Raw genomic sequence first — 26,288 nt, 5'->3', positions numbered from 1 at the left:
ACACACTCACTACGGGGGAAAAAAAAAAGTCAACATGTGTATAACTTATAGCCACACCGAGGCAGACACTAGAGCCCTCCATCTGCAGTCTACATCAGGAGAGTAATCCCAACTTATACCTCCAAACTATAACTAATGAAAGGTGAACAGAAAGTTATCTGCTGGGGGTCTGGTCTCCACATGTATTCACCATACACAACTGGATATGTTAAAGTATTTAATAAACATGTCATGTCATTTTTAATAAATCCAAAAATGATTCACCCTTGGTCCATGCAGCAGAATCCTCTACTGCACCTGAAATGACAATGGCTCAGGACATTGAAGCTGCATCCTCTGGGATGGGATCCTCCGGGTCGGTATGCTCCGGGTTAGCATCCTCCGGATCGATATCCTCCGGGTTAGCATCCGCCAGGTCGGTATCCTCCAGGTTGGTTTGCTCTGGGTTAGCATCCTCCGGCTCGGTATGCTCTGGGTTAGCATCCTCCGGGTCGGTATCCTCAGGGTTGGCATCCTCATTGTCTGTATGTACACTATTTTCATCGGAATTGCACTCACTACCTGGTACTTCATCTACCAGGAGAGTGGGTTCATCAGATTCATCATCTGCCTGGGTGACAAATTCACACGCATTATCCGTTAGGTGAAAACCTGAATCCTCCTCTGTTATATTGTCATCCTGGTCATCAGGCCTTTTCTTGTCCTGGTCACTTTCCTCTTCCGATAAATCATCTTCCTGGGTTACACAATCATATGGATCCTCGGGCATCACGTTTAATGAATTTGCACTTATGAAATCAGACAACTTTTCATCAGGAATCCGTTTCAGTGGAATTTCACAGTCCTTAAACTTCTTCCGGTGAAGTTTTTCAGCCTTCTCCAAGTCATCTTCTGACGAGAAGCTGACCATTGCTTCCCCAATAGCACCTCCCTTTCTGCCACACAGGAGGGTGATGTCCTCTTCATTGAGGGAAAAGCCAGCAAAGAACTGCTGAATGTCCCTTTTTGTTACATCTGAAGGAAAGTTTCTTAGATAAAGGCATTTTCCCTTTGCAAGATGATGTGAGAACAATGTTTGAGTTCCCATAAGCAAATTCCTAACACTTGACTTGGTGATAGAAGTGATGAACAGAAGAGATCCATTAAACGAGACTTTGTCAAGTTTCAGAACTCGCTCATAATCCTTCTCGTTTTTGAAGACAACTAAACATTCTTTTGTTCTTCGGCCCTTCTCATCTCTTAGAAACCTGATGCTTTTGGCACTGACAAGATTAAAAAACCACTTCACCAAATCGATTTTTCTAGTTCCATAGCTCATGTTTGTCACGTGCACGTAAAAATCTCCATCATATATTGGGTCATGTTCATCTGGCTGTTCACGTGGAGAACTTCTACGTCTTTGCGGAGGCCTACGTTTCACGTAAGGAGATCGCAGATGAGGAGGCCTGGATTTCGTATAAGGAGATCGAGCGCTGTATTGTGGAGATCTAGATTTCATATAAGGAGACCGAGCACGGTATTGTGGAGATCGAGATTTCATATAAGGAGATCGAGAACGCAATCTTGGGGACCTAGAATGATTGAGAGGAGAGTGGGAACGCCAATGTGGTGACCAAGAGTGGCTGAGAGGAGAGCGAGAATGCCATTGTGGTGACCTAGAGCGACTAGGAGGAGATCGTGAGTGCCACTGTGGTGACCTAGCATGTCGAGATCGAGGATATGCTTCTGGAGATCTAGAATACCTCAATGCTGAATGGTAAAGCCTTTCAGGAGATCCTGAATAATTTGCTCTTCTATCAAGACTTGTTAATGAGCCACTCCCATCATCTGGGTAAAGCTTACCGCCATATTTCAACCACTCGTTCTCATCAGACCAGGTCACACTGACATCCCTACTCCTTTTGTATCTGTTCAGGCCCTCATAGGCATCAACACTACTAGAAAATTTAACCAGTGCACCAAAATTTCTTAATGCAGGATTATCCGTAAAGGACAATATATCATCAATAATAAGCCCTGCAAAGTATTTTCTGACACAGGTCATACTTGTAAGTCCAGGAGTGACTCGAATGCGCAAATACAAACTTGTTCTCTCCTTATGGAATCTACTTCTACCAGAGGAAGAACTTTCATAGCTGTTCATGGCTCTCTCCATTTCTTCTCTGCAGCCTTTATGGGACAACCAGAGATAACTGAACTGCACTTTGTACGTTTACTAACACAGCGACAGAGAAGCCACACTGGGGTCACCACCAAAGATAGTAACTCTTCACTGGAGAATCTCTAGTCCTGCAAAGCGTCACTGAAGGTCTCTGGGGTTGACCTTAACCAAAAGACCTTCCAGCTTAACAGTTTGGGACATTTTTACCTGTAAAGGAAAGAGAAAAATGAATTATTAATTATTCAGTTTAATACCTGAAAATTGTGGGCCCCCCACCCCCCTTTTTTCTTTTCACTCATCTTAAAAGCCATGACTTTTTAATTATTTTCCTCACCAAATGAGTTTGTTTTTGCATAACGAGTTGTATTTTTTAATAGCGACAGTTTGCTAAATATATTACAAATTATTATTAAGGGCCAGTTCACACCTTTTATTTGCTTTAGTGCCATCTTACCTATAAACTATAAAATATAGTTCTGTGCTGTATATAACTGAGGAAGAGCCCAGTCCGGGCTCGAAACGCTCATTATTCAGCCTATGAATAAAGATATTCGTTTATGAAAAGGAATTATTCTGAGTAATCGGTGCCGCTGATAGCCTGGAAGATTGCCATACATTTACCACTCTGTTCTCCGACAAATTCTACTGCCGGAACAAACCCAGGACGGCTGCCGAGACCACTACAATACCTAAGCTACTATACGAGTTGTACCGCTTATACAACCAGAAAAGGTGAGCAGATTACCAATCATATTTTTTTTACCAAGCCAAAAACTGCTTTCACACATGTGGCGTTTGTATCGCTTTTCCTTCTTCTCTTTCTAATTCTATAAAATATAGATGACATTTTTCATTTGAAGGAGATATGGCTTGTTTTTGTTTTTTTTTGCTGGATGAGTTGTAGTTTATGATGGTTACTCATGTCAACAGATCACCTCCTAAACTCTACCTCTGACAATAGGTTCATGAGAAATGTTTATTTGGGGTTCATGGAACCTGGAAACATGATAACCCATCAGAACCTCTCAAGGGTACCAAGGTTGAGCCCAAACTTCAGGATGCTGCATTCACTACGGACTGTGGCATTTGAAGGGTTTCTCACAGACTTTTCAAAAACTTCTATGTGGTCAGCAGGGGGCTGTTTAATACTATAAACCTGGAAGTACCTCCACGATCCTTCCTGATGTCCCGCGCTGCCATCTCTCTGGTCCGCGCCCTGTTTGTTTACTGGGGCATGGAAGCTGCTCAGTGTTCAGCTTACGGGCGGACCCACCCCCATTCCTAATGCTGTATCAAACACGGACACAGAAAGGGAAGACCACGGCGTGGGACACCTGGAGGGACCGCAGAGAAAAACACATTTTTTTAAGCAGCCTTCCTCCTGTTCACACAGAGGTTTTTGAAAAGTCTTGGACAACTCCTTTAAGGGAAGGGATGTCTGCAATCAATGGCTCCCATTCTGACCCAACACCATGACATAACTGTATGGCATACTGCACTACCCTATCCTGTTGTAATATTACATCATTAGGCAACAAGTCGTTAAAGGAGTTGGCCACTCTGAAGAAACTTTACCAGGATAAATATTAGAGAATATTTGGCTCATACTGGAGAATGTGGAGATCAGATCACAATTATGACTAAATGTTATTAAAGGGGATATTGCCAGAGATCACAAGATATTGCCTCAGCAGTCTATTTAATGAGGTTATTAAATGGTGATGCTATGTGACTTTCCCTATTGCAATACTTTTAAGATAACTCATCTTTTCAAAGGGAATTAGAAGCCGTATCTTTACACCAGCCTGCAATGAGGCACCAACTCAAGGTTACGTGCTCCCCCCCTCCCCCATCCTGAGAGTCAGTGGATCACTGCATCATGTGACCAGGGGCCAGATTCAGGCATCTGTTTGATCATGTGCCATCTGGACTTTGTCCCTTTAGTAAAGGAACATGAGTCCCATATCTACTCACATAATGCAAGGACATTCTGAGTTTTGGGTGAGGGAGAACATGCGATCCTGAGACAGTAGAAAGACACTGCTTCCAGGTCCCTTAGAACTGATGATAACAATGACATCCCGTAGCGCTACATACACGGATCAAGTTATTTTATAACAAACTCACTTGTTTACTACCAGCCTTAGGCTACATGCAGACAAACATAGCCGTGTGCTAGACATTGTTTCTATGGCAGGCACACGGCCGCGTGGATTTCAATGTACATGGCTGTGGGCCCATAAGTCTTCAGAATCTTCATCGTTATTGAGAGTAAACATAACCAACAGCATAAGCAATGGGAGAGGAGGGTGCGCACGAGTCACATACCCTCCCGGCGTTTATATGCATGCTGCAACGTTATATGGTATTTCAATAAAGATGAAGATATTTTGAAGATAAATGGGTGACCACCACCCTGTTCCTTGTATATTTTGCAGGAAGTGATGCCCTTAAAGAAGAAGACCAACTCAAAGATATTGCTGTTTGAATACAGAATTCCATAATGAATAAATTAATAAATTAAAAATCCTAAAGGGAACCTGTCATCAACTTTTACCACATTAATCAACCAGCTCCTCAGGAATTTGTATGTAAGTCGAATCTGTATATTTTATAATTGTAGATCCAGACAAAAAAAAATTGTAGCCCCAGTGACAATTGGAGTTTAAACATTTTTTGCTGTAATGGGACCAAGAATTATCAATAAAGCTTCATTACAGACACCTTACAGCTGATCATTGCAATCTGGGACTATAGTAAAGCATTCAGAAAGCTTCACCAGAGATCAGAGAAGTGTCTGTAACTATGAGTTGTCTGTAAGTCGGGTGTCCTTAAGTAGGGGACCGCCTGTAATGCAGGATCTTTATCTGCATTTCACATTCTAAAGTATGTAGAACTAGAACCACATGCCTGATGTAATTTGAAAGATGAGATTTTAACCTTTAATATGACACCAACACATTTCTAGATGCTGTAGAGCCAAAGATTAGGGCTCTCCTTGTGTCTCCAGCTACACTCCCATACAGACTGTGAGCCCTCATGGGCAGAGTTCTCCTCCCACGTGTTTCAGATCAATGTACTTTTTGTATTTTGAACAGACATTTGCTTTAAATAAGAAATAATAATTTAAAAAAAAAAAGGCGTATGATGTGACAGTCCCCCTGCAGCGTCTAAAATTGACCTACTAGTTTAATGTGGTTACATCTGGTAACAAATTCCCTTTATAGGAAATCTACCACCAGGATGAAGGATTGTAAACCAAGCACAATGACACACTGGTGTGTGCCCTCTGACAGGATCTGCTCTTTTTTGCAAAAAAAATCCTTTAAAATTTATGCAAAAGCTTTTTTTTGTAGAAACAAGGGCATAAGGACCTAAAAGAAAAGCACATCTGGCAAGAGGAGGCATACATACCGAGTAAGTGTGCTTGGTTTACAATCCTTGTTCCTGATGGTAAATTTCCTTTAAAGGGAACCCGTCACCATACTAACCCCCGCCCCCCAGTCCACAAGCAGCACCTTCTACTGTAATATGTTATCCAGCAAACACCAGGCTCCAGGCTTCCCTGCTGTCACATTTACCTTTCACTTTGTATACAAGATGTCGGCTGAAGAGTGATTTAAGCAGCAGCATTTTTATTTATTAAATTATTATATTCTGTTCCCATATAAAGAAAGTCAGGACCATTATACAAGCTATTATACATCTTGTGTCACCCCCTCATCCTCATAGACTGTAAGCTCTTGTGTCACCTCCTCATCGAGTGTAAGCTCTTGTGTCACCCCCTCATCAGCATAGACTGTAAGCTCTTGTGTCACCCCCTCATCCTCATAGACTGTAAGCTCCTGTGTCACCCCCTCATCCTCATAGACTGTAAGCTCTTGTGTCACCCCCTCATCCTCATAGACTGTAAGCTCTTGTGTCACCCCCTCATCCTCATAGACTGTAAGCTCTTGTGTCACCCCCTCATCCTCATAGACTGTAAGCTCTTGTGTCACCCCCTCATCCTCATAGACTGTAAGCTCTTGTGTCCCCTCCTCATAGACTGTAAGCTCTTGTGTCCCCTCCTCATAGACTGTAAGCTCTTGTGTCCCCTCCTCATAGACTGTAAGCTCGTGTCCCCTCCTCATAGACTGTAAGCTCTTGTGTCCCCTCCTCATAGACTGTAAGCTGTGTCCCCTCCTCATAGACTGTAAGCTCTTGTGTCACCCCCTCATCCTCATAGACTGTAAGCTCTTGTGTCACCCCCTCATCCTCATAGACTGTAAGCTCTTGTGTCACCTCCTCATCATCATAGACTGTAAGCTCTTGTGTCACCTCCTCATCATCAGACTGTAAGCTCTTGTGTCACCTCCTCATCCTCAGACTGTAAGCTCTTGTGTCACCTCCTCATCGACTGTAAGCTCTTGTGTCACCTCCTCATCGACTGTAAGCTCTTGTGTCACCTCCTCATCGACTGTAAGCTCTTGTGTCACCTCCTCATCGACTGTAAGCTCTTGTGTCACCTCCTCATCGACTGTAAGCTCTTGTGTCACCTCCTCATCGACTGTAAGCTCTTGTGTCACCTCCTCATCGACTGTAAGCTCTTGTGTCACCTCCTCATCGACTGTAAGCTCTTGTGTCACCTCCTCATCGACTGTAAGCTCTTGTGTCACCTCCTCATCGACTGTAAGCTCTTGTGTCACCTCCTCATCGACTGTAAGCTCTTGTGTCACCTCCTCATCCTCATATACTGTAAGCTCTTGTGTCACCCCCTCATCCTCATAGACTGTAAGCTCTTGTGTCACCCCTTCATCCTCATAGACTGTAAGCTCTTGTGTCACCCCTTCATCCTCATAGACTGTAAGCACTTGTGTCACCCCTTCATCCTCATAGACTGTAAGCACTTGTGTCACCCCCTCATCCTCATAGACTGTAAGCTCTTGTGTCACCCCCTCATCCTCATAGACTGTAAGCTCTTGTGTCACCCCCTCATCCTCATAGACTGTAAGCTCTTGTGTCTCCCCCTCATCCTCATAGACTGTAAGCTCTTGTGTCTCCCCTTCATGATTTATAAAGCTACTGAATATGATGGTGCTATATAAATAAAGATTATTATTACATTAATCATGCTGCAGCCTAGAAATATAGTAAAATCACCTCCAGGGGATGTACATATTACAGGAGAGGGTGCGGTGTGTGGGGACTGCTTCCCTTCCACTTACTTCCCCATTCTCTGCCGGTCCTGCAGTCATGGAGCACTGGTTCTGCGGTGGTTCTGATCTTAGTGGTGACCTCAGCTGTAACATCACAGAACCACCACAGCTGCAGTGGCTGTGAGCAGCAAGGAAAGGAACAGTAGAACACACACACACACATATATTTAAGTTACACTCATTTCTGCATTGGAGCAGCAATATTTAGAGTTGGACGAACCCTTTAATGGTCATTTTCAAAAACTGAATGCAATGGCCTCTAAATGCTACTAAGGACAGTAACACAATAGAAAGGCACTAGGACCCGGATCAGCACTTGTTGTAGGCCACACGCCTGTACGGGTGGGATGCGGAAGAGCGAATATAATGTGAATTATCTATTACAATTTATAATAGAAGAGAACTCTAGCTGCTGCAGTTTCCACTGACACCACCCGGGTGCAGCATCTAACACAGAGGAGCCATGAGGCCCGGAGCTCAGCTCCACCCGCCAGCGCCCCATCATATTACCAGCAGACAGGACACCCGGGATCTCGGCCCACGCCGCTGACGGGAGATCAGGAGAGGCCGCCGCTGCACAGACGTCTCTATACACACAATGAGTCCCGTCTACAAGGACTTTGCTTTACGGCAAAAAACGGTGAGCGATCGATTATGTTTAGCCCTTCCCGGCAGCCTTACCAGTCAGAACGTTACTGTAGTGACGTCACTTCCCGTCTTGGGCCGGAAGTGCTGTGACGTTTAACTCTGTCGCCTAACCGTTTAAAGAGACATAACATTGGTTGGGGGGAAACGCTGATACTTTCTCGACAGGGACTAGTCTTAGCTGTAGTGGAAGATTCCACTGATGATTGGGTTTCCTTTTCTATTGGATATTTACTATTGCATTGTTTTAGGCAGTAAGGCCGCGTTCACACAATGCGTTGTGGTTTTTGGATGCATTCCAATGTCTTCAACAATGATCACATGCCGAGGTTACATTGCGTTTCAGCAAATGCAATAGAAACTCAATGTAACCTCGGCACGTGATCACGATTGAAGCAATTGGAATGCGTCAAAAATGCAACGCGTGGTGTGATCGCAACCTTAAAGTGTTTCATAGGCAGAGATCCTGTAATATTGGTTTTAAAGGGATCTGACTGAAGAAAAGAAAGTATTGAAATAACCCCATCAAGTGCATTCTCACCTGGGGTGCCCTCAGTACCTGCAGATAGCACTGGCTTTCCTTGTGGGATGGTGGGTCCGGAATGCAAGCCCTGAGCTTCCCAGGGAATCACACAACCTGGCTAGTCTTATCTATAGATGAAGGAGCAAAATATAATCTCCTACTTCCAAAAAAAAAACTAAAAAAAAAAACAAACCCCTCTTTATTCCAAAAACACTGAGTCCATTACAAACACACATTTCAAAACATACAGGGGGAGATTTACCGGGGCTTGTACATCAATAGAGCATGAAGAGGGCGCGGTCGGTGATGCAGTGGGTCTGTCCAGAACCTTTGTGATCCGTCCAGCACACTAGCTACAGCCAGAGACCATTCAAGGCTGAACGATTTCCAGCAATTGCGCAATACTATGCCAGCCCGGAGCCTCCCGATGTATCCAGCGGGGTGGGGTTTCATAATAAATGATAAATCTCCCCTACAGAGCACCAGATACCAACCTCCAGGCTTCTCTGCAGTCCCATTGAATTTGGACTTTGTATAAGATGTCGGCTGATGACTGGTTCAACCCACAGCATCTCTATTTATTAAATTATTATATTCTGTTCCCTTATAAAGAATGACTGGACCATTATACAAGCTCTTATACATCTTGTGTCACCCCCTTATCCGCATAGACTGTAAGCTCTTGTGTCACCCCCTTATCCGCATAGACAGTAAGCTCTTGTGTCACCCCCTTATCCGCATAGACTGTAAGCTCTTGTGTCACCCCCTTATCCGCATAGACTGTAAGCTCTTGTGTCACCCCCTCATCCTCAGACTGTAAGCTCTTGTGTCACCCCCTCATCCTCATAGACTGTAAGCTCTTGTGTCACCCCCTCATCCTCATAGACTGTAAGCTCTTGTGTCACCCCCTTATCCACATAGACTGTAAGCTCTTGTGTCACCCCCTTATCCTCATAGACTGTAAGCTCTTGTGTCACCCCCTCATCCTCAGACTGTAAGCTCTTGTGTCACCCCCTCATCCTCATAGACTGTAAGCTCTTGTGTCACCCCCTCATCCTCATAGACTGTAAGCTCTTGTGTCACCCCCTCATCTTCATAGACTGTAAGCTCTTGTGTCACCCCCTCATCCTCATAGACTGTAAGCTCTTGTGTCACCCCCTCATCCTCATAGACTGTAAGCTCTTGTGTCACCCCCGTATCCTCATAGACCGTAAGCTCTTGTGTCACCCCCTTATCCTCATAGACTGTAAGCTCTTGTGTCACCCCCTTATCCTCATAGACCATAAGCTCTTGTGAGCAGGACCCTCACTCCTATCGTTCCATATGACTGTTTGTACTATGTAATGTAATATTTTGTCTACGTCCCCTATGATTATTTGTAACGTGCTACGGAATATGATGGCGCGTTGTAGATAGGATTATTATTACATAACTGATTTATCCGTTTATTGGTGCTCTGGGGTTCTCCAGTATTACTAGTTGTCAGCTCTGGGGTTCTCCAGTATTACTAGTTGTCCGCTCTGGGGTTCTCCAGTATTACTAGTTGTCTGCTCTGGGGTTCTCCAGTATTACTAGTTGTCTGCTGTGCAGTTCTCTAGTATTACTAGTTGTGTGCTCTGGGGTTCTCCAGTATTACTAGTTGTCTGCTCTGGGGTTCTTCAGTATTACTAGTTGTCTGCTCTGGGGTTCTCCAGTATTACTAGTTGTCTGCTCTGGGGGTCTCCAGTATTACTAGTTGTCCGCTCTGGGGTTCTCCAGTATTACTAGTTGTACGCTCTGGGGTTCTCCAGTATTACTAGTTGTCTGCTCTGGGGTTCTCCAGTATTACTAGTTGTGTGCTCTGGGGTTCTCCAGTATTACTAGTTGTCCGCTCTGGGGTTCTCCAGTATTACTAGTTGTCCGCTCTGGGGTTCTCCAGTATTACTAGTTGTCTGCTCTGGGGTTCTCCAGTATCACTAGTTGTCTGCTGTGCAGTTCTCTAGTATTACTAGTTGTGTGCTCTGGGGTTCTCCAGTATTACTAGTTGTCTGCTCTGGGGTTCTCCAGTATTACTAGTTGTCTGCTCTGGGGGTCTCCAGTATTACTAGTTGTCCGCTCTGGGGTTCTCCAGTATTACTAGTTGTACGCTCTGGGGTTCTCCAGTATTACTAGTTGTCTGCTCTGGGGTTCTCCAGTATTACTAGTTGTGTGCTCTGGGGTTCTCCAGTATTACTAGTTGTCTGCTGTGCAGTTCTCTAGTATTACTAGTTGTGTGCTCTGGGGTTCTCCAGTATTACTAATTGTCTGCTCTGGGGGTCTCCAGTATTACTAGTTGTCTGCTCTGGGGGTCTCCAGTATTACTAGTTGTCTGCTCTGGGGGTCTCCAGTATTACTGGTTGTCTGCTCTGGGGTTCTCCAGTATTACTAGTTGTCTGCTCTGGGGTTCTCCAGTATTACTAGTTGTCTGCTGTGCAGTTCTCTAGTATTACTAGTTGTCCGCTCTGGGGTTCTCCAGTATTACTAGTTGTCTGCTCTGGGGTTCTGCAGTATTACTAGTTGTGTGCTCTGGGGTTCTCCAGTATTACTAGTTGTCTGCTCTGGGGGTCTCCAGTATTACTAGTTGTCTGCTCTGGGGGATTCCAGTATTACTGGTTGTCTGCTCTGGGGTTCTCCAGTATTACTAGTTGTCTGCTCTGGGGTTCTCCAGTATTACTAGTTGTCTGCTGTGCAGTTCTCTAGTATTACTAGTTGTCTTCTCTGGGGTTCTCCAGTATTACTAGTTGTCTGCTCTGGGGTTCTCCAGTATTACTAGTTGTCCGCTCTGGGGTTCTCCAGTATTACCAGTTATCTGCTCTGGGGTTCTCCAGTATTACTAGTTGTCCGCTCTGGGGTTCTCCAGTATTACCAGTTATCCGCTCTGGGGTTCTCCAGTATTACTAGTTGTCAGCTCTGGGGTTCTCCAGTATTACTAGTTGTCAGCTCTGGGGTTCTCTAGTATTACTAGTTGTCTGCTCTGGGGTTCTCCAGTATTACTAGTTGTCTGCTCTGCAGTTCTCTAGTATTACTAGTTGTCTTCTCTTGGGTTCTCCAGTATTACTAGTTGTCCGCTCTGGGGTTCTCCAGTATTACTAGTTGTCTGCTCTGGGGTTCTCCAGTATTACTAGTTGTCTGCTGTGCAGTTCTCTAGTATTACTAGTTGTGTGCTCTGGGGTTCTCCAGTATTACTAGTTGTCTGCTCTGGGGTTCTTCAGTATTACTAGTTGTCTGCTCTGGGGTTCTCCAGTATTACTAGTTGTCTGCTCTGGGGGTCTCCAGTATTACTAGTTGTCCGCTCTGGGGTTCTCCAGTATTACTAGTTGTACGCTCTGGGGTTCTCCAGTATTACTAGTTGTCTGCTCTGGGGTTCTCCAGTATTACTAGTTGTGTGCTCTGGGGTTCTCCAGTATTACTAGTTGTCCGCTCTGGGGTTCTCCAGTATTACTAGTTGTCCGCTCTGGGGTTCTCCAGTATTACTAGTTGTCTGCTCTGGGGTTCTCCAGTATCACTAGTTGTCTGCTGTGCAGTTCTCTAGTATTACTAGTTGTGTGCTCTGGGGTTCTCCAGTATTACTAGTTGTCTGCTCTGGGGTTCTCCAGTATTACTAGTTGTCTGCTCTGGGGGTCTCCAGTATTACTAGTTGTCCGCTCTGGGGTTCTCCAGTATTACTAGTTGTACGCTCTGGGGTTCTCCAGTATTACTAGTTGTCTGCTCTGGGGTTCTCCAGTATTACTAGTTGTGTGCTCTGGGGTTCTCCAGTATTACTAGTTGTCTGCTGTGCAGTTCTCTAGTATTACTAGTTGTGTGCTCTGGGGTTCTCCAGTATTACTAATTGTCTGCTCTGGGGGTCTCCAGTATTACTAGTTGTCTGCTCTGGGGGTCTCCAGTATTACTAGTTGTCTGCTCTGGGGGTCTCCAGTATTACTGGTTGTCTGCTCTGGGGTTCTCCAGTATTACTAGTTGTCTGCTCTGGGGTTCTCCAGTATTACTAGTTGTCTGCTGTGCAGTTCTCTAGTATTACTAGTTGTCCGCTCTGGGGTTCTCCAGTATTACTAGTTGTCTGCTCTGGGGTTCTGCAGTATTACTAGTTGTGTGCTCTGGGGTTCTCCAGTATTACTAGTTGTCTGCTCTGGGGGTCTCCAGTATTACTAGTTGTCTGCTCTGGGGGATTCCAGTATTACTGGTTGTCTGCTCTGGGGTTCTCCAGTATTACTAGTTGTCTGCTCTGGGGTTCTCCAGTATTACTAGTTGTCTGCTGTGCAGTTCTCTAGTATTACTAGTTGTCTTCTCTGGGGTTCTCCAGTATTACTAGTTGTCTGCTCTGGGGTTCTCCAGTATTACTAGTTGTCCGCTCTGGGGTTCTCCAGTATTACCAGTTATCTGCTCTGGGGTTCTCCAGTATTACTAGTTGTCCGCTCTGGGGTTCTCCAGTATTACCAGTTATCCGCTCTGGGGTTCTCCAGTATTACTAGTTGTCAGCTCTGGGGTTCTCCAGTATTACTAGTTGTCAGCTCTGGGGTTCTCTAGTATTACTAGTTGTCTGCTCTGGGGTTCTCCAGTATTACTAGTTGTCTGCTCTGCAGTTCTCTAGTATTACTAGTTGTCTTCTCTTGGGTTCTCCAGTATTACTAGTTGTCTGCTCTGGGGTTCTCCAGTATTACTAGTTGTGTGCTCTGGGGTTCTCCAGTATAACTAGTTGTGTGCTCTGGGGTTCTCCAGTATTACTAGTTGTGTGCTCTGGGGTTCTCCAGTATTACTAGTTGTCTGCTCTGGGGTTCTTCAGTGTTACTAGTTGTCTGCTCTGGAGTTCTCCAGTATTACTAGTTGTCTGTTCTGGGGTTCTCCAGTATTACTAGTTGTCTGCTCTGGGGTTCTGCAGTATTACTAGTTGTGTGCTCTGGGGTTCTCCAGTATTACTAGTTGTCTGCTCTGGGGGTCTCCAGTATTACTAGTTGTCTGCTCTGGGGGTCTCCAGTATTACTGGTTGTCTGCTCTGGGGTTCTCCAGTATTACTAGTTGTCTGCTCTGGGGTTCTCCAGTATTACTAGTTGTCTGCTGTGCAGTTCTCTAGTATTACTAGTTGTCTTCTCTGGGGTTCTCCAGTATTACTAGTTGTCTGCTCTGGGGTTCTCCAGTATTACTAGTTGTGTGCTCTGGGGTTCTCCAGTATTACTAGTTGTGTGCTCTGGGGTTCTCCAGTATTACCAGTTGTCTGCTCTGGGGTTCTCCAGTATTACTAGTTGTCCGCTCTGGGGTTCTCCAGTATTACTAGTTGTGTGCTCTGGGGTTCTCCAGTATTACTAGTTGTGTGCTCTGGGGTTCTCCAGTATTACTAGTTGTCAGCTCTGGGGTTCTCTAGTATTACTAGTTGTCTGCTCTGGGGTTCTCCAGTATTACTAGTTGTCTGCTCTGCAGTTCTCCAGTATTACTAGTTGTCAGCTCTGGGGTTCTCTAGTATTACTAGTTGTCTGCTCTGGGGTTCTCCAGTATTACTAGTTGTGTGCTCTGGGGTTCTCCAGTATTACTAGTTGTGTGCTCTGGGGTTCTCCAGTATTACTAGTTGTGTGCTCTGGGGTTCTCCAGTATTACTAGTTGTGTGCTCTGGGGTTCTTCAGTATTACTAGTTGTCTGCTCTGGGGTTCTCCAGTATTACTAGTTGTGTGCTCTGGGGTTCTCCAGTATTACTAGTTGTGTGCTCTGGGGTTCTCCAGTATTACTAGTTGTGTGCTCTGGGGTTCTCCAGTATTACTAGTTGTCTGCTCTGGGGTTCTTCAGTATTACTAGTTGTCTGCTCTGGGCTTCTCCAGTATTACTAGTTGTGTGCTCTGGGGTTCTCCAGTATTACTAGTTGTGTGCTCTGGGGTTCTCCAGTATTACCAGTTGTCTGCTCTGGGGTTCTCCAGTATTACTAGTTGTCCGCTCTGGGGTTCTCCAGTATTACTAGTTGTGTGCTCTGGGGTTCTCCAGTATTACTAGTTGTGTGCTCTGGGGTTCTCCAGTATTACTAGTTGTGTGCTCTGGGGTTCTCCAGTATTACTAGTTGTGTTCTCTGGGGTTCTCCAGTATTACTAGTTGTGTGCTCTGGGGTTCTCCAGTATTACTAGTTGTCTGCTCTGGGGTTCTTCAGTATTACTAGTTGTCTGCTCTGGGGTTCTCCAGTATTACTAGTTGTCTGCTCTGGGGTTCTCCAGTATTACTAGTTGTGTGCTCTGGGGTTCTCCAGTATTACTAGTTGTCTGCTCTGGGGTTCTCCAGTATTACTAGTTGTGTGCTCTGGGGTTCTCCAGTATTACTAGTTGTCTGCTCTGGGGTTCTCCAGTATTACTAGTTGTCTGCTCTGGGGGTCTCCATTATTACTAGTTGTCCGCTCTGGGGTTCTCCAGTATTACTAGTTGTCTGCTCTGGGGTTCCCCAGTATTACCAGTTATCCGCTCTGGGGTTCTCCAGTATTACTAGTTGTCAGCTCTGGGGTTCTCCAGTATTACTAGTTGTCAGCTCTGGGGTTCTCTAGTATTACTAGTTGTCTGCTCTGGGGTTCTCCAGTATTACTAGTTGTCTGCTCTGCAGTTCTCTAGTATTACTAGTTGTCTTCTCTTGGGTTCTCCAGTATTACTAGTTGTCTGCTCTGGGGTTCTCCAGTATTACTAGTTGTGTGCTCTGGGGTTCTCCAGTATTACTAGTTGTGTGCTCTGGGGTTCTCCAGTATTACTAGTTGTGTGCTCTGGGGTTCTCCAGTATTACTAGTTGTCTGCTCTGGGGTTCTTCAGTGTTACTAGTTGTCTGCTCTGGAGTTCTCCAGTATTACTAGTTGTCTGTTCTGGGGTTCTCCAGTATTACTAGTTGTCTGCTCTGGGGTTCTGCAGTATTACTAGTTGTGTGCTCTGGGGTTCTCCAGTATTACTAGTTGTCTGCTCTGGGGGTCTCCAGTATTACTAGTTGTCTGCTCTGGGGGTCTCCAGTATTACTGGTTGTCTGCTCTGGGGTTCTCCAGTATTACTAGTTGTCTGCTCTGGGGTTCTCCAGTATTACTAGTTGTCTGCTGTGCAGTTCTCTAGTATTACTAGTTGTCTTCTCTGGGGTTCTCCAGTATTACTAGTTGTCTGCTCTGGGGTTCTCCAGTATTACTAGTTGTGTGCTCTGGGGTTCTCCAGTATTACTAGTTGTGTGCTCTGGGGTTCTCCAGTATTACCAGTTGTCTGCTCTGGGGTTCTCCAGTATTACTAGTTGTCCGCTCTGGGGTTCTCCAGTATTACTAGTTGTGTGCTCTGGGGTTCTCCAGTATTACTAGTTGTGTGCTCTGGGGTTCTCCAGTATTACTAGTTGTCAGCTCTGGGGTTCTCTAGTATTACTAGTTGTCTGCTCTGGGGTTCTCCAGTATTACTAGTTGTCTGCTCTGCAGTTCTCCAGTATTACTAGTTGTCAGCTCTGGGGTTCTCTAGTATTACTAGTTGTCTGCTCTGGGGTTCTCCAGTATTACTAGTTGTGTGCTCTGGGGTTCTCCAGTATTACTAGTTGTGTGCTCTGGGGTTCTCCAGTATTACTAGTTGTGTGCTCTGGGGTTCTCCAGTATTACTAGTTGTGTGCTCTGGGGTTCTTCAGTATTACTAGTTGTCTGCTCTGGGGTTCTCCAGTATTACTAGTTGTGTGCTCTGGGGTTCTCCAGTATTACTAGTTGTGTGCTCTGGGGTTCTCCAGTATTACTAGTTGTGTGCTCTGGGGTTCTCCAGTATTACTAGTTGTCTGCTCTGGGGTTCTTCAGTATTACTAGTTGTCTGCTCTGGGCTTCTCCAGTATTACTAGTTGTGTGCTCTGGGGTTCTCCAGTATTACTAGTTGTGTGCTCTGGGGTTCTCCAGTATTACCAGTTGTCTGCTCTGGGGTTCTCCAGTATTACTAGTTGTCCGCTCTGGGGTTCTCCAGTATTACTAGTTGTGTGCTCTGGGGTTCTCCAGTATTACTAGTTGTGTGCTCTGGGGTTCTCCAGTATTACTAGTTGTCTGCTCTGGGGTTCTCCAGTATTACTAGTTGTCAGCTCTGGGGTTCTCTAGTATTACTAGTTGTCTGCTCTGCGGTTCTCCAGTATTACTAGTTGTCAGCTCTGGGGTTCTCTAGTATTACTAGTTGTGTGCTCTGGGGTTCTCCAGTATTACTAGTTGTCTGCTCTGTGGTTCTCCAGTATTACTAGTTGTCTGCTCTGTGGTTCTCCAGTATTACTAGTTGTGTGCTCTGGGGTTCTCCAGTATTACTAGTTGTGTGCTCTGGGGTTCTCCAGTATTACTAGTTGTGTTCTCTGGGGTTCTCCAGTATTACTAGTTGTGTGCTCTGGGGTTCTCCAGTATTACTAGTTGTCTGCTCTGGGGTTCTTCAGTATTACTAGTTGTCTGCTCTGGGGTTCTCCAGTATTACTAGTTGTCTGCTCTGGGGTTCTCCAGTATTACTAGTTGTGTGCTCTGGGGTTCTCCAGTATTACTAGTTGTCTGCTCTGGGGTTCTCCAGTATTACTAGTTGTGTGCTCTGGGGTTCTCCAGTATTACTAGTTGTCTGCTCTGGGGTTCTCCAGTATTACTAGTTGTCTGCTCTGGGGGTCTCCATTATTACTAGTTGTCCGCTCTGGGGTTCTCCAGTATTACTAGTTGTCTGCTCTGGGGTTCCCCAGTATTACTAGTTGTCTGCTCTGGGGTTCTCCAGTATTACTAGTCGTCTGCTCTGGAGTTCTGCAGTATTACTAGTTGTCTGCTCTGGGGTTCTCCAGTATTACTAGTTGTCTGCTCTGGAGTTCTGCAGTATTACTAGTCGTCTGCTCTGGAGTTCTCCAGTATTACTAGTTGTGTGCTCTGGAGTTCTCCAGTATTACTAGTTGTGTGCTCTGGGGTTCTCCAGTATTACTAGTTGTCTGTTCTGGGGTTCTGCAGTATTACTAGTCGTCTGCTCTGGAGTTCTCCAGTATTACAGACGCGTCTTTCAGCCCTTACTTTAACACAAAGTTTGAGGTACTGATGGTAGTTTGGCAAGTGAAAAGGAGATGACAGGTTCCCTTTAATATCTAAGGGAGCCCTCTTCACTTTGGTCCAATTATTTGAAATTGTTTCATTGTCACCCCACTCCCTCCCACCCCGTTGTTGGCAGACAAGGAAGTGTTCAGGTGATTCAAGAACGGTAATCGAGGGAAAGGTGATGACATAAATCGGAGGTTCATGAGAACAACACATTGGGCTCATAAGCAAACTTATTTAGGGTACATCCAACAACCACAAACAACATATAGGGGGCGTTTTCCACAATAACTGTTCTGGAGAACCCCTATAATAAAAGGCAGCACAGTGGCTCAGTGGTTAGCAGTACAGCGCGGGGGACCTGGGTTCAAGTCCCATCAACATCTGCAAAGAGTTTGTGTGTTCTCTCCGTGTTTGTGTGGGTTTCCTCCAGATCCTCCAGTTTCCTCCCACACTCCAAAACATACTGTAGATTGTGAGCCCCATTGGGGACAGGGATAGATTTGGCAAGTTCTGTGCAGCGCTGCATAATATGTGTGCGCTATATAAATAAAGGAATTATTATTATACAACATCTTAGTTTTATTGTGTGGGTTTCTAATCTTCATCTTTTAACTGGTAAAACCGGTTCCGAAAAGCATAAATAGAAACCCGTTTTCTACATTTGTCCATTTACTGCCATCAGATTACGGCCTTAGAGGCGCTCATGTCTAAATAATTCACCGAAAGAGCGAACACTGGTTACTGTAGTTCTCTAGGACCACACATGATGCAGCTGCGAGACCACCATTACACAACAGTGCACTGACCATGCTGTATTATTATGTGCTAGGAAAATATGCCGCACAAGTTCATAGGTTTTGTCCGGTTCTGCAGCTCAGGTCTGTTTATATGAAAGGAGCTGCAATACCTCACATAACCTGTAACTAGATGTTTTGGACTACAGCAGCCATGTTTTTCAAGTTCTGGATAACCCCTTCAATTACTTTATCAGGATTATTACTTTTAATGCAAGCAATATTTAATTTTTTAACCCAAAAAAACTTTACAATTTGACAGTTTTATTGCTGTTTTGGGTCTTGGCATTTAGTGATGGTCTGTGTAATATTCTAGAGTGTGGGTGGGGACTTTCTAAGGGGACACTTCATGATTCCTCTGTGCTATGAGATGCTGTGGGCTGACAATGTGCTTAGATTATCAGGCTCCAGGGTTAAGCTAGACTTTATTTTTCTTCCTGTTTTTTTTCTTTTTTTGAGACATTTTTGGCGCATTGCTATTTGTGAGCCTTTTTGGGGACATTTTTCATCAGTAAGACACATTTATCTTCTATTCCAGATGTGCCAAATTTCGCAAATGACATTTATCATTTTAAATTAGGGCAGCATGGTGGCTCAGTGGTTAGTATTACAGCCTTGCAGTGCTGGGACCTGGGTTCCAGGGTCAACATCTGCAAATAGTTTGCGTGGGTTTCCTCCCACTCTCCATAACATAATGGAAGGTTGATTAGATTGTGAGCCTCATGGGGACAGGGACCAATTTGGCAAGTTCTGTGAAACACTGTGTAATCTGTGTGCACTATACAAAAATAAAGAATTATTATAAAATTATTGTCTAAAATTTGCAACATTTTTTGGCACCAAAAACTCCAAATGAAACCATATTTAATGAAAACTTACAAAATGGAAAAAATTACTTGCGACATTTTTAACAAATGTCTCAAAAAGAGCTCTGAAAAAAAAAAAACAACATTTCACACAAAGAAAAAATTTCCAAGGAAACAGACAGAAAAAAAGACAGGCAAAACCTAGCCAAAACAAACAGAGATAAGATAAACGACCCCTAGTGACACACTCAGCTTTGTTATCTTTGCTATGCCCCCCTCCCCTTGGATCCAGAGCGTAACTTGTCTGTAACTAGTAGATTTAGTCTCTGTATACTGCTGGTTGCTGGTAAGTGTCTGAGATGGCCTCATAATGCAGGGGGATGGGTAGGAAGCAGATAGCACTGCAGTGTACAGACAAGAGAAGCTATTCATGAGAGGAATCTGCATGACCATAGCCAAGAGTTTGTGGTCGGATCCAGGGACAACCACTATGTTGTCACACAGGACTGATAGAGACAGGTGTCAATTATATCTGTGAAATGCAGTATTTTTAGTAATAGCAGTGAATTAGAGAATGTGTTATTTTGTTACCTGAGTATAGTTAAGAATCTTGTCTTGGTGAGAATACCATTTTAAGTGATAAATATAAAATTTCCAAAAATTATAATCTTTATTTTTCAAAACCAAATATGCAGATATTAGCAGAACAATATGTTAACCGTAAAGAATTTATGTTTTCTTAAAAGAAATCTACTATCAAAATCCATCCTGATAAACCAGGGACATTACTCATAGATCCAGGCACCGTGGCTGTGGTCATCTTCTTATATTTATTATCCATGAGCTCCTTCCTTCTAAAATCAACTTTTACAATGCTAATGATAATTGTCTGGGGGCGTTACCAGAGCTTCACTGTGCTGTAACAGGCTGTTACACTATGCAGAAGCACATCTACCCTCCCTCTGCTTGATTGAATCTCACACAGTGAGAGGAGGGAAAGTGCTGTGAAGCTACATAACTGAGGGGCTCTGGTAAAACCCCCAAAACTCCTTATGGCTCATTAGCATCATTTTAAAAGTTGAGTTTAGAAGGCAGGAGGCCATTGATAACAAATATAATAATGGTGCCTGTGTCTATGAGTACGTGTCCCTGGTTTATCATGATGAATTTTACCACCAGGATGAAGGATTGTAAACCAAACATACTTACATACTGGTGTGTCCCCCCCTCTTGCAGTATCTGCCGTTATTCAAAGGAAACCTGTCACCACTGTTTGAAAAAATTAAGTTTCGGGCAGGTTCCCATAGATCCCTTATAGCATAAGGGCAACCTTACTTCAGCTAATAAAAGGAAAAAAACTTACATCTATTCTCTGCCTGGTAACCAGGCAGAGAGTCTAGTGAGTCGAGTTAGGCTCACACCTCCTTTCCCTACATCATCCGGCTGTTGGCTAAATTATAACACAAAAGCCTACGGTGCATGCGCAGCTTTACTGCTTAGCTTCCGCGCATGGCAGCCGTAGGCATATGTGTTATAATTAATTTTCTGTGCAGCGATTTTATTAGCTGAAGAATTTTTTCAAACCGTGGTGACAGGTTTCCTTTAAGCTCCCTATGCCCTCAAAAAAGGCTTTTAAAATTATACAAATGAGCCTGAAGGGGTCCATTACCACCTATGGAAACCTGAGCCCTTCAGACTAATTTGCATAATTTTAAAAGCCTTAAAAAAAAAAAATCCAGAACTTTCAAAATTTATATTATATTATAAAACCAAATATACAGATTAAATTAACAGAACAATATATTAACCGTAAAGAATTTCTGCTTCATTAAATAATATATATTGATTAGAGTTAAGCCTAATTACAATAACTTCCAATACAGAGCCAAGTCATCTGCAATCACCAGCTGGATGGTAAATGTGCAATATCCTATTTATATTCAGCTTTGGATTTTTGATACTTTAGGATTACATTGTTAGGCTTATATAATTAACCCAATAGTATCTGACAAAAACAAACTAGAACCCATGAGCACAGCGATGGCCATTGCTTCCATCCAGATTGTTTTTGAATAACTGAACCAATGTCCACAGTCCTTGCTCCGCTGAGAACGCGAAACACGGCGTGCAACGTCTGGCGAGTCTTCTGCCTCGCTAACACATACATCAGCTCCGCACTACTCCATGTTGGTAGAGACGCCTCGCTCAGCTGCAGGATAGTCCAGGGACCAGTCAACACCAAATACTTTAAGCTGCTTCTTGGAGATGCACCTCACCAAGATCTCCGTATCCTGGAACCTCTTATGGTTTAGTTTCTCAGCCATCGAGGCTTCCTCTTTAGTCGAGAATTTGACGAGCGCTTCGCCAAGACTGTCCCCACGATCGTCATACAACAGACACACGTCTCTTTCCGTCAAGGAAAATCCTTCGAAAAAGTCAAGAACGTCCCGTTTATTCACCCAAGCTGCAAAGTTTCTTAAATATAAGTAGGCCACGTCCAATTCCGGCAACAAAATAGGATTTCCAAAGACGACTTCTCCTTTGCTTTGTATTGATCTGATCCCTTCTTTCGAGACCGGCAGCACTCGGACGCAACGCCCCTTGAAGACGCCTTTGTCCAACTTGAGAGCTTGGATGTAGTCGTCTTCTGATAGGAACCTGACAAAACATTCCTGCTGTCTATTTCCGTCTTTATTATACAGGAATGTTATCCGGGAGTCGTCGACGAGGTTGTGAAAAAACTTTCTCACGTGTGATTTTTCAGCTCGGACACTTACATTCATAAGATGTGCGTAAAACTCCCGGAAGACGTCTTGGTTCGTTCTCACTTTAGCTCGTTTGATTGCTCGATTCTTAGGACAAGACTCCACTTTCTTAGAACAAGGCGACATTTCATCTCTACACGAGACCCATTCCCATTCCTGGGACTTCCTTGCGGTTAATACAGTGAAGGTTTTATGATTTTTATACAATTTACCAAACGTTTTAACGTCTGTCACCGGAAACATGGAGAGGACCCTTAGGGCGTGGACCATTTTTCTAAATTTAATAAGAGCCACGCCGCTATTAACTTTCTTTCTTTTTAAGAAAATAACACTTTCTACAAAAAATTCTTTAAAATAACTTTTTACATGAGATTCTGTCACGTTTAAGGGTCTAAACGAGATCCGTACGTAGCCGGGAATATTCGGAGACCCTTTTACAGCTGAAATGTGTATAGGAGAACCCATCAGGCGCTCTCCTGACTTTGTGAGAGCCATCAAGGTATTATGTCTGTGCTCAAACGTAACAAACGCCTCTCCACGCGCCCCGCCAACTAGATCAACGCCGTATTGCGCAATCTTCATTCCACAAAAGAAACTGCAAATGTCAAAGTCGTTCGCTGCAGGTGGAAGACCTCGTAATCGCACCGTCAGCCCCATTCTTAATTCTGACTCAGTGGATTTCCTGTCAATATAGAAAACGCACAGTGTTTACTTATCCTGTAATACTCAGATAGATGGAATCTAATCAGAATGTAGACTCAGGATCTCTCCTTAGACGAGGGGTGCGATATCAGTGATGATAGAGGTGCTCTGGGTAGTATAGAAGAGCTCTGCCAATCTGTATATGTACGGAGAAATGTTGCCTGTGCTTGGTACGGGGTGTCAATTGTTATGGAACTGGAGGGCATGACAAGATTGTGCAGAAGGAACTGAGCAGATTGTACGTAGTGTCCTATCTGCAGGCAACATGTTATAGAGCAGGAGGAGCTGAGCAGATTGTACATAGTGTCCTATCTGCAGGCAACATGTTATAGAGCAGGAGGAGCTGAGCAGATTGTACATAGTGTTCTATCTGCAGGCAGTATGTTATAGAGCAGGAGGAGCTGTGAAGGTTGTACATAGTGTCCTATCTGCAGGCAGCATGTTATAGAGCAGGAGGAGCTGAGCAGATTGTACATAGTGTTCTATCTGCAGGCAGTATGTTATAGAGCAGGAGGAGCTGTGAAGGTTGTACATAGTGTCCTATCTGCAGGCAGCATGTTATAGAGCAGGAGGAGCTGAGCAGATTGTACATAGTGTTCTATCTGCAGGCAGTATGTTATAGAGCAGGAGGAGCTGTGAAGGTTGTACATAGTGTCCTATATGCAGGCAGCATGTTATAGAGCAGAAGGAGATTAGCAGATTGTAGACAGTGTCCTATCTGCAGGCGACATGTTATAGAGCAGGAGGAGCTGTGAAGGTTGTACATAGTGTCCTATATGCAGGCAGCATGTTATAGAGCAGAAGGAGATTAGCAGATTGTAGACAGTGTCCTATCTGCAGGCGGCATGTTATAGAGCAGGAGGAGCTGAGCAGATGGTATAGACCCGAGGTGGACTATATAAAGCTCACATGGCAGCTACTCCTACTCTATAACATGAGGACTGCAGACGCTATTAGTGATGTCACTACCACTTAATGACGTCACACTACTGACATGTCTCCTCCAGCACATAGACCCGCGCTATACATGTTATTTCCCCGCTTCTCCTCCTCCCCCGCAACACCGGCCCCCAGTCATAGTAATACAGGAGCCCTTCCTCCTGCCTCATGACAGCGGCGAGACCCCCGCACCGCCCCCGCACATTACCAGAACGGAGCACCGAGCACAGCCCCGGTAACTAAGCTACGAGGACTGGGTTACGGCCTGGAACCGAGCGCATGCGCCGCAAACATGCCCACGGTCCTACGCGCACGCGCGGGAATTGCATTGTTTTTTTTTTGTGATTTCTGGGATGAGCTGAGGGTCAGGAGCACCTCCTACAGGTGATACAGAGTACAGCGTCTGCCATACATGATCCTGTAGCTGAGACTCAGAGAGGGAATTTCACATTGTACAATATCAAGATTGTGAGGGTATGGAAAATTGGTTTGTAAAGTTTAATTTATTTTCTCAAATTATTTACAGCTCAGTTGTAAATAAATCAATGGAGCTTAGTTGCAATACAAAACACTACCCATAGTCAGGTGTGGCAGCCATGTTTTTCAAACTTCAAGCAACCCCTTTAATTTTCCTATTGGGGTGGTGGGTGTAACCCCATAATTGGCCCATTTCAAAATTCCAATTACTGAAACCCTGCTTAAAGGGTTTGTACCAACTTTGATTGTTATAACCCAATCGATAACGAGAACAGGTCTTCACATTGAACCTGAATCCCCTGTGCCTGACACCCCTGACAGTACCCCCTCCCCAGGGAAACTTTACAATGGGGGACATGTATGACTCCTATTACTTCCTTTTAATGTTTTTTTCTGTAGCTTTTTGCAATTTGAGACTTTTAGGCGCAGAATCAATCATAGCAACAAAATTATCTGACTCCAGGATATAATGCAGTGGCCGGATGTATCTTTGTAGCCCAGATCTATGTTAAACTTGTGCAACTTTGGGGCTTGGAATTGTTCCATTCCTGCCCCTAATAAGTCACAAAATAGAGCATGCTCGACCCAGACCTACTGTTGGTAAACTACTATTTGGGACAGAAAAGTCGCAGAGCACAAAAAATCGCAAAAGTGAGACTAAACAGGCCACTCATCACATGCATCACAAAGAGAAAAAACTAAAGATACATTGCAATGATTAAGTAGCCAACTTCAGGAAACCTGAAAACTTGCAGCCGAAAAACTATGATACATCTGCCCCACTGAGTCAGAATTTCCCCTGCCCGACACCCCAAATATGTTGTATGTGCCCCTTCCGCCCAGATAGGGGAATGGTATAGTTTATTTCTGAAACTGCGGGGTGAATAGACAGCTGGGGAGGTACTGTCTGTCAGGAGCAGGGGCCATTGATGCTCCACAAACAGACAGTGCTCAGAACGCAAGCAGATGATGGACACGGCCCCACGGTTCACCGCACCATCAGCAGTAGTCAGTGGCGTAACTGATAGGCCCCAGTGCAAAGTCTGTGCCGGGCCCCTGACTATAATGTAGGGTTTATAGTAATATTCTTCTCATATGGGAAAGTGACACCATAAGGGCCCCCTAAACCTCTTGGGCCCTGGTGCGACCGCAACCTCTGCACCCCCTCAAGTTACGCCCCTGACAGTAGAAGTTCCGGCAGAACATGTACATGTACCACAGTGGCGCTGGCTGCTGACATTTTGCCCTCCCCTCCTCCGATCAACGGACATCTTCATAAGGGGCCTGGGTGTGTGCGTAAGCCCATTGGAAGCCAAAGGCCCCTGGTGTCCGTCCATACAAGTGTCCACCGTTGGGTAGGATGCATTCTCAAGTTGCTGCTCAACCTATTGATAAGGGGTATCACATCCTCCGATTGAGAAGGGTCCTGCTCTCATGATCAGTGAGGGTTGCACCAATGAGCCTGTGAATAGGGATTAAATTCCTAAATTTGAACAACCAATGGTGTATGTGCCATTTGTAGGGTGAATTTATAAGGCCCCTTACACAATGGCGAGTGTGATGCATCTAACTTACCTCACACTCACATCGTGTGCTGGATGGAACCTCCGGCCTGAGCGCTTAGTAACCCAAACTGAATGGACAGGCTGAATTCAGGTCTAGTTCTCAGCTTTCGGGCCGGATGTTCCAGGCAGTACACCCTGCCAGTGTGATGCAATTCCTACGGATCACCCGCCTAGTAAGGGACCTTACTGATCTTATGGATGTTTTAAAGGCAACCTATCAAGTCAGTTTGGGACAATTAACCAACTGCAATTCATTATGGACCAGAGTTTTAGTGTCCCAAATTGGCCCATATGAGCTCTGTCCATGACAACATTAAAAAAAAAAGTTTATGCTCACCTCAAGCCAAGCACCAGTGCCATGCAGCAAGTGAGGCCCCTCAGGCCTAGCACTTTCACAATTTATGTTGCATCATTGAAACATCACAAGGGAAGTCGGCAAGAGCTCCACATGTAAGTCCGAGATGCCTTACTGGACTTGCATCTAAGCAAGTATGAATGTATTTTCCACAGACATATTTGGGACATAAAACCACAGGTCATACGGACTTGTCATTGGTCCAGTGTGCCACATCTACTTGATAAAGGGAACCGGTCATCAGAAAGGTCATTTTTTACACGATGACAGGAACCAATAGCCTCTGGCATGTTGATTTAAAAAAATGCCTACGTCGTCAATCGGAATAATTCCACTTATTTTTAATTGTTC

At 44.5% G+C, this 26,288-nt stretch overlaps 2 protein-coding genes across 3 annotated transcripts; both read right to left on the bottom strand.

The window, feature by feature from the left end:
• Nucleotides 1–204: 204 nt before the first annotated feature.
• LOC140132591 (uncharacterized) lies at nt 205–8,111 on the bottom strand. 2 transcript variants are annotated; one of them, XM_072151541.1, is made up of 2 exons: nt 8,038–8,111; nt 205–2,368 (listed from the first exon to the last, which is right to left on the bottom strand). In XM_072151541.1, the coding sequence occupies exon 2, from the start codon at nt 2,153–2,155 to the stop codon at nt 314–316; it is 1,842 nt and encodes a 613-aa protein (XP_072007642.1). In that variant the 5' UTR covers nt 2,156–2,368; nt 8,038–8,111; the 3' UTR covers nt 205–313. The 2 variants fall into 2 exon arrangements, with proteins under 2 accessions (XP_072007642.1, XP_072007641.1); XM_072151540.1 differs by lacking the exon at nt 8,038–8,111 and adding an exon at nt 7,867–8,031.
• Nucleotides 8,112–19,271: 11,160 nt separating this feature from the next.
• Nucleotides 19,272–23,839, bottom strand: LOC140132586 (RNA-binding protein 12B-like). The gene is made up of 2 exons (XM_072151528.1): nt 23,749–23,839; nt 19,272–22,581 (listed from the first exon to the last, which is right to left on the bottom strand). The coding sequence occupies exon 2, from the start codon at nt 22,554–22,556 to the stop codon at nt 21,312–21,314; it is 1,245 nt and encodes a 414-aa protein (XP_072007629.1). The 5' UTR covers nt 22,557–22,581; nt 23,749–23,839; the 3' UTR covers nt 19,272–21,311.
• Between the last annotated feature and the right edge of the window lie 2,449 nt (nt 23,840–26,288).

This window comes from Engystomops pustulosus, chromosome 5, assembly GCF_040894005.1.
Source record: "Engystomops pustulosus chromosome 5, aEngPut4.maternal, whole genome shotgun sequence".
Lineage (NCBI taxonomy): Eukaryota > Metazoa > Chordata > Amphibia > Anura > Leptodactylidae > Engystomops > Engystomops pustulosus.
Note: the sequence above shows the minus strand (reverse complement) of the source record. Positions and strands in the feature narration are given on the sequence as shown.

Bases quoted from the DNA above. Each gene is read 5' to 3' on its own strand.
- LOC140132591 (XM_072151541.1), bottom strand. From the start codon at position 2,155: ATGGAGAGAGCCATGAACAGCTATGAAAGTTCTTCCTCTGGTAGAAGT.
- LOC140132586 (XM_072151528.1), bottom strand. From the start codon at position 22,556: ATGGGGCTGACGGTGCGATTACGAGGTCTTCCACCTGCAGCGAACGAC.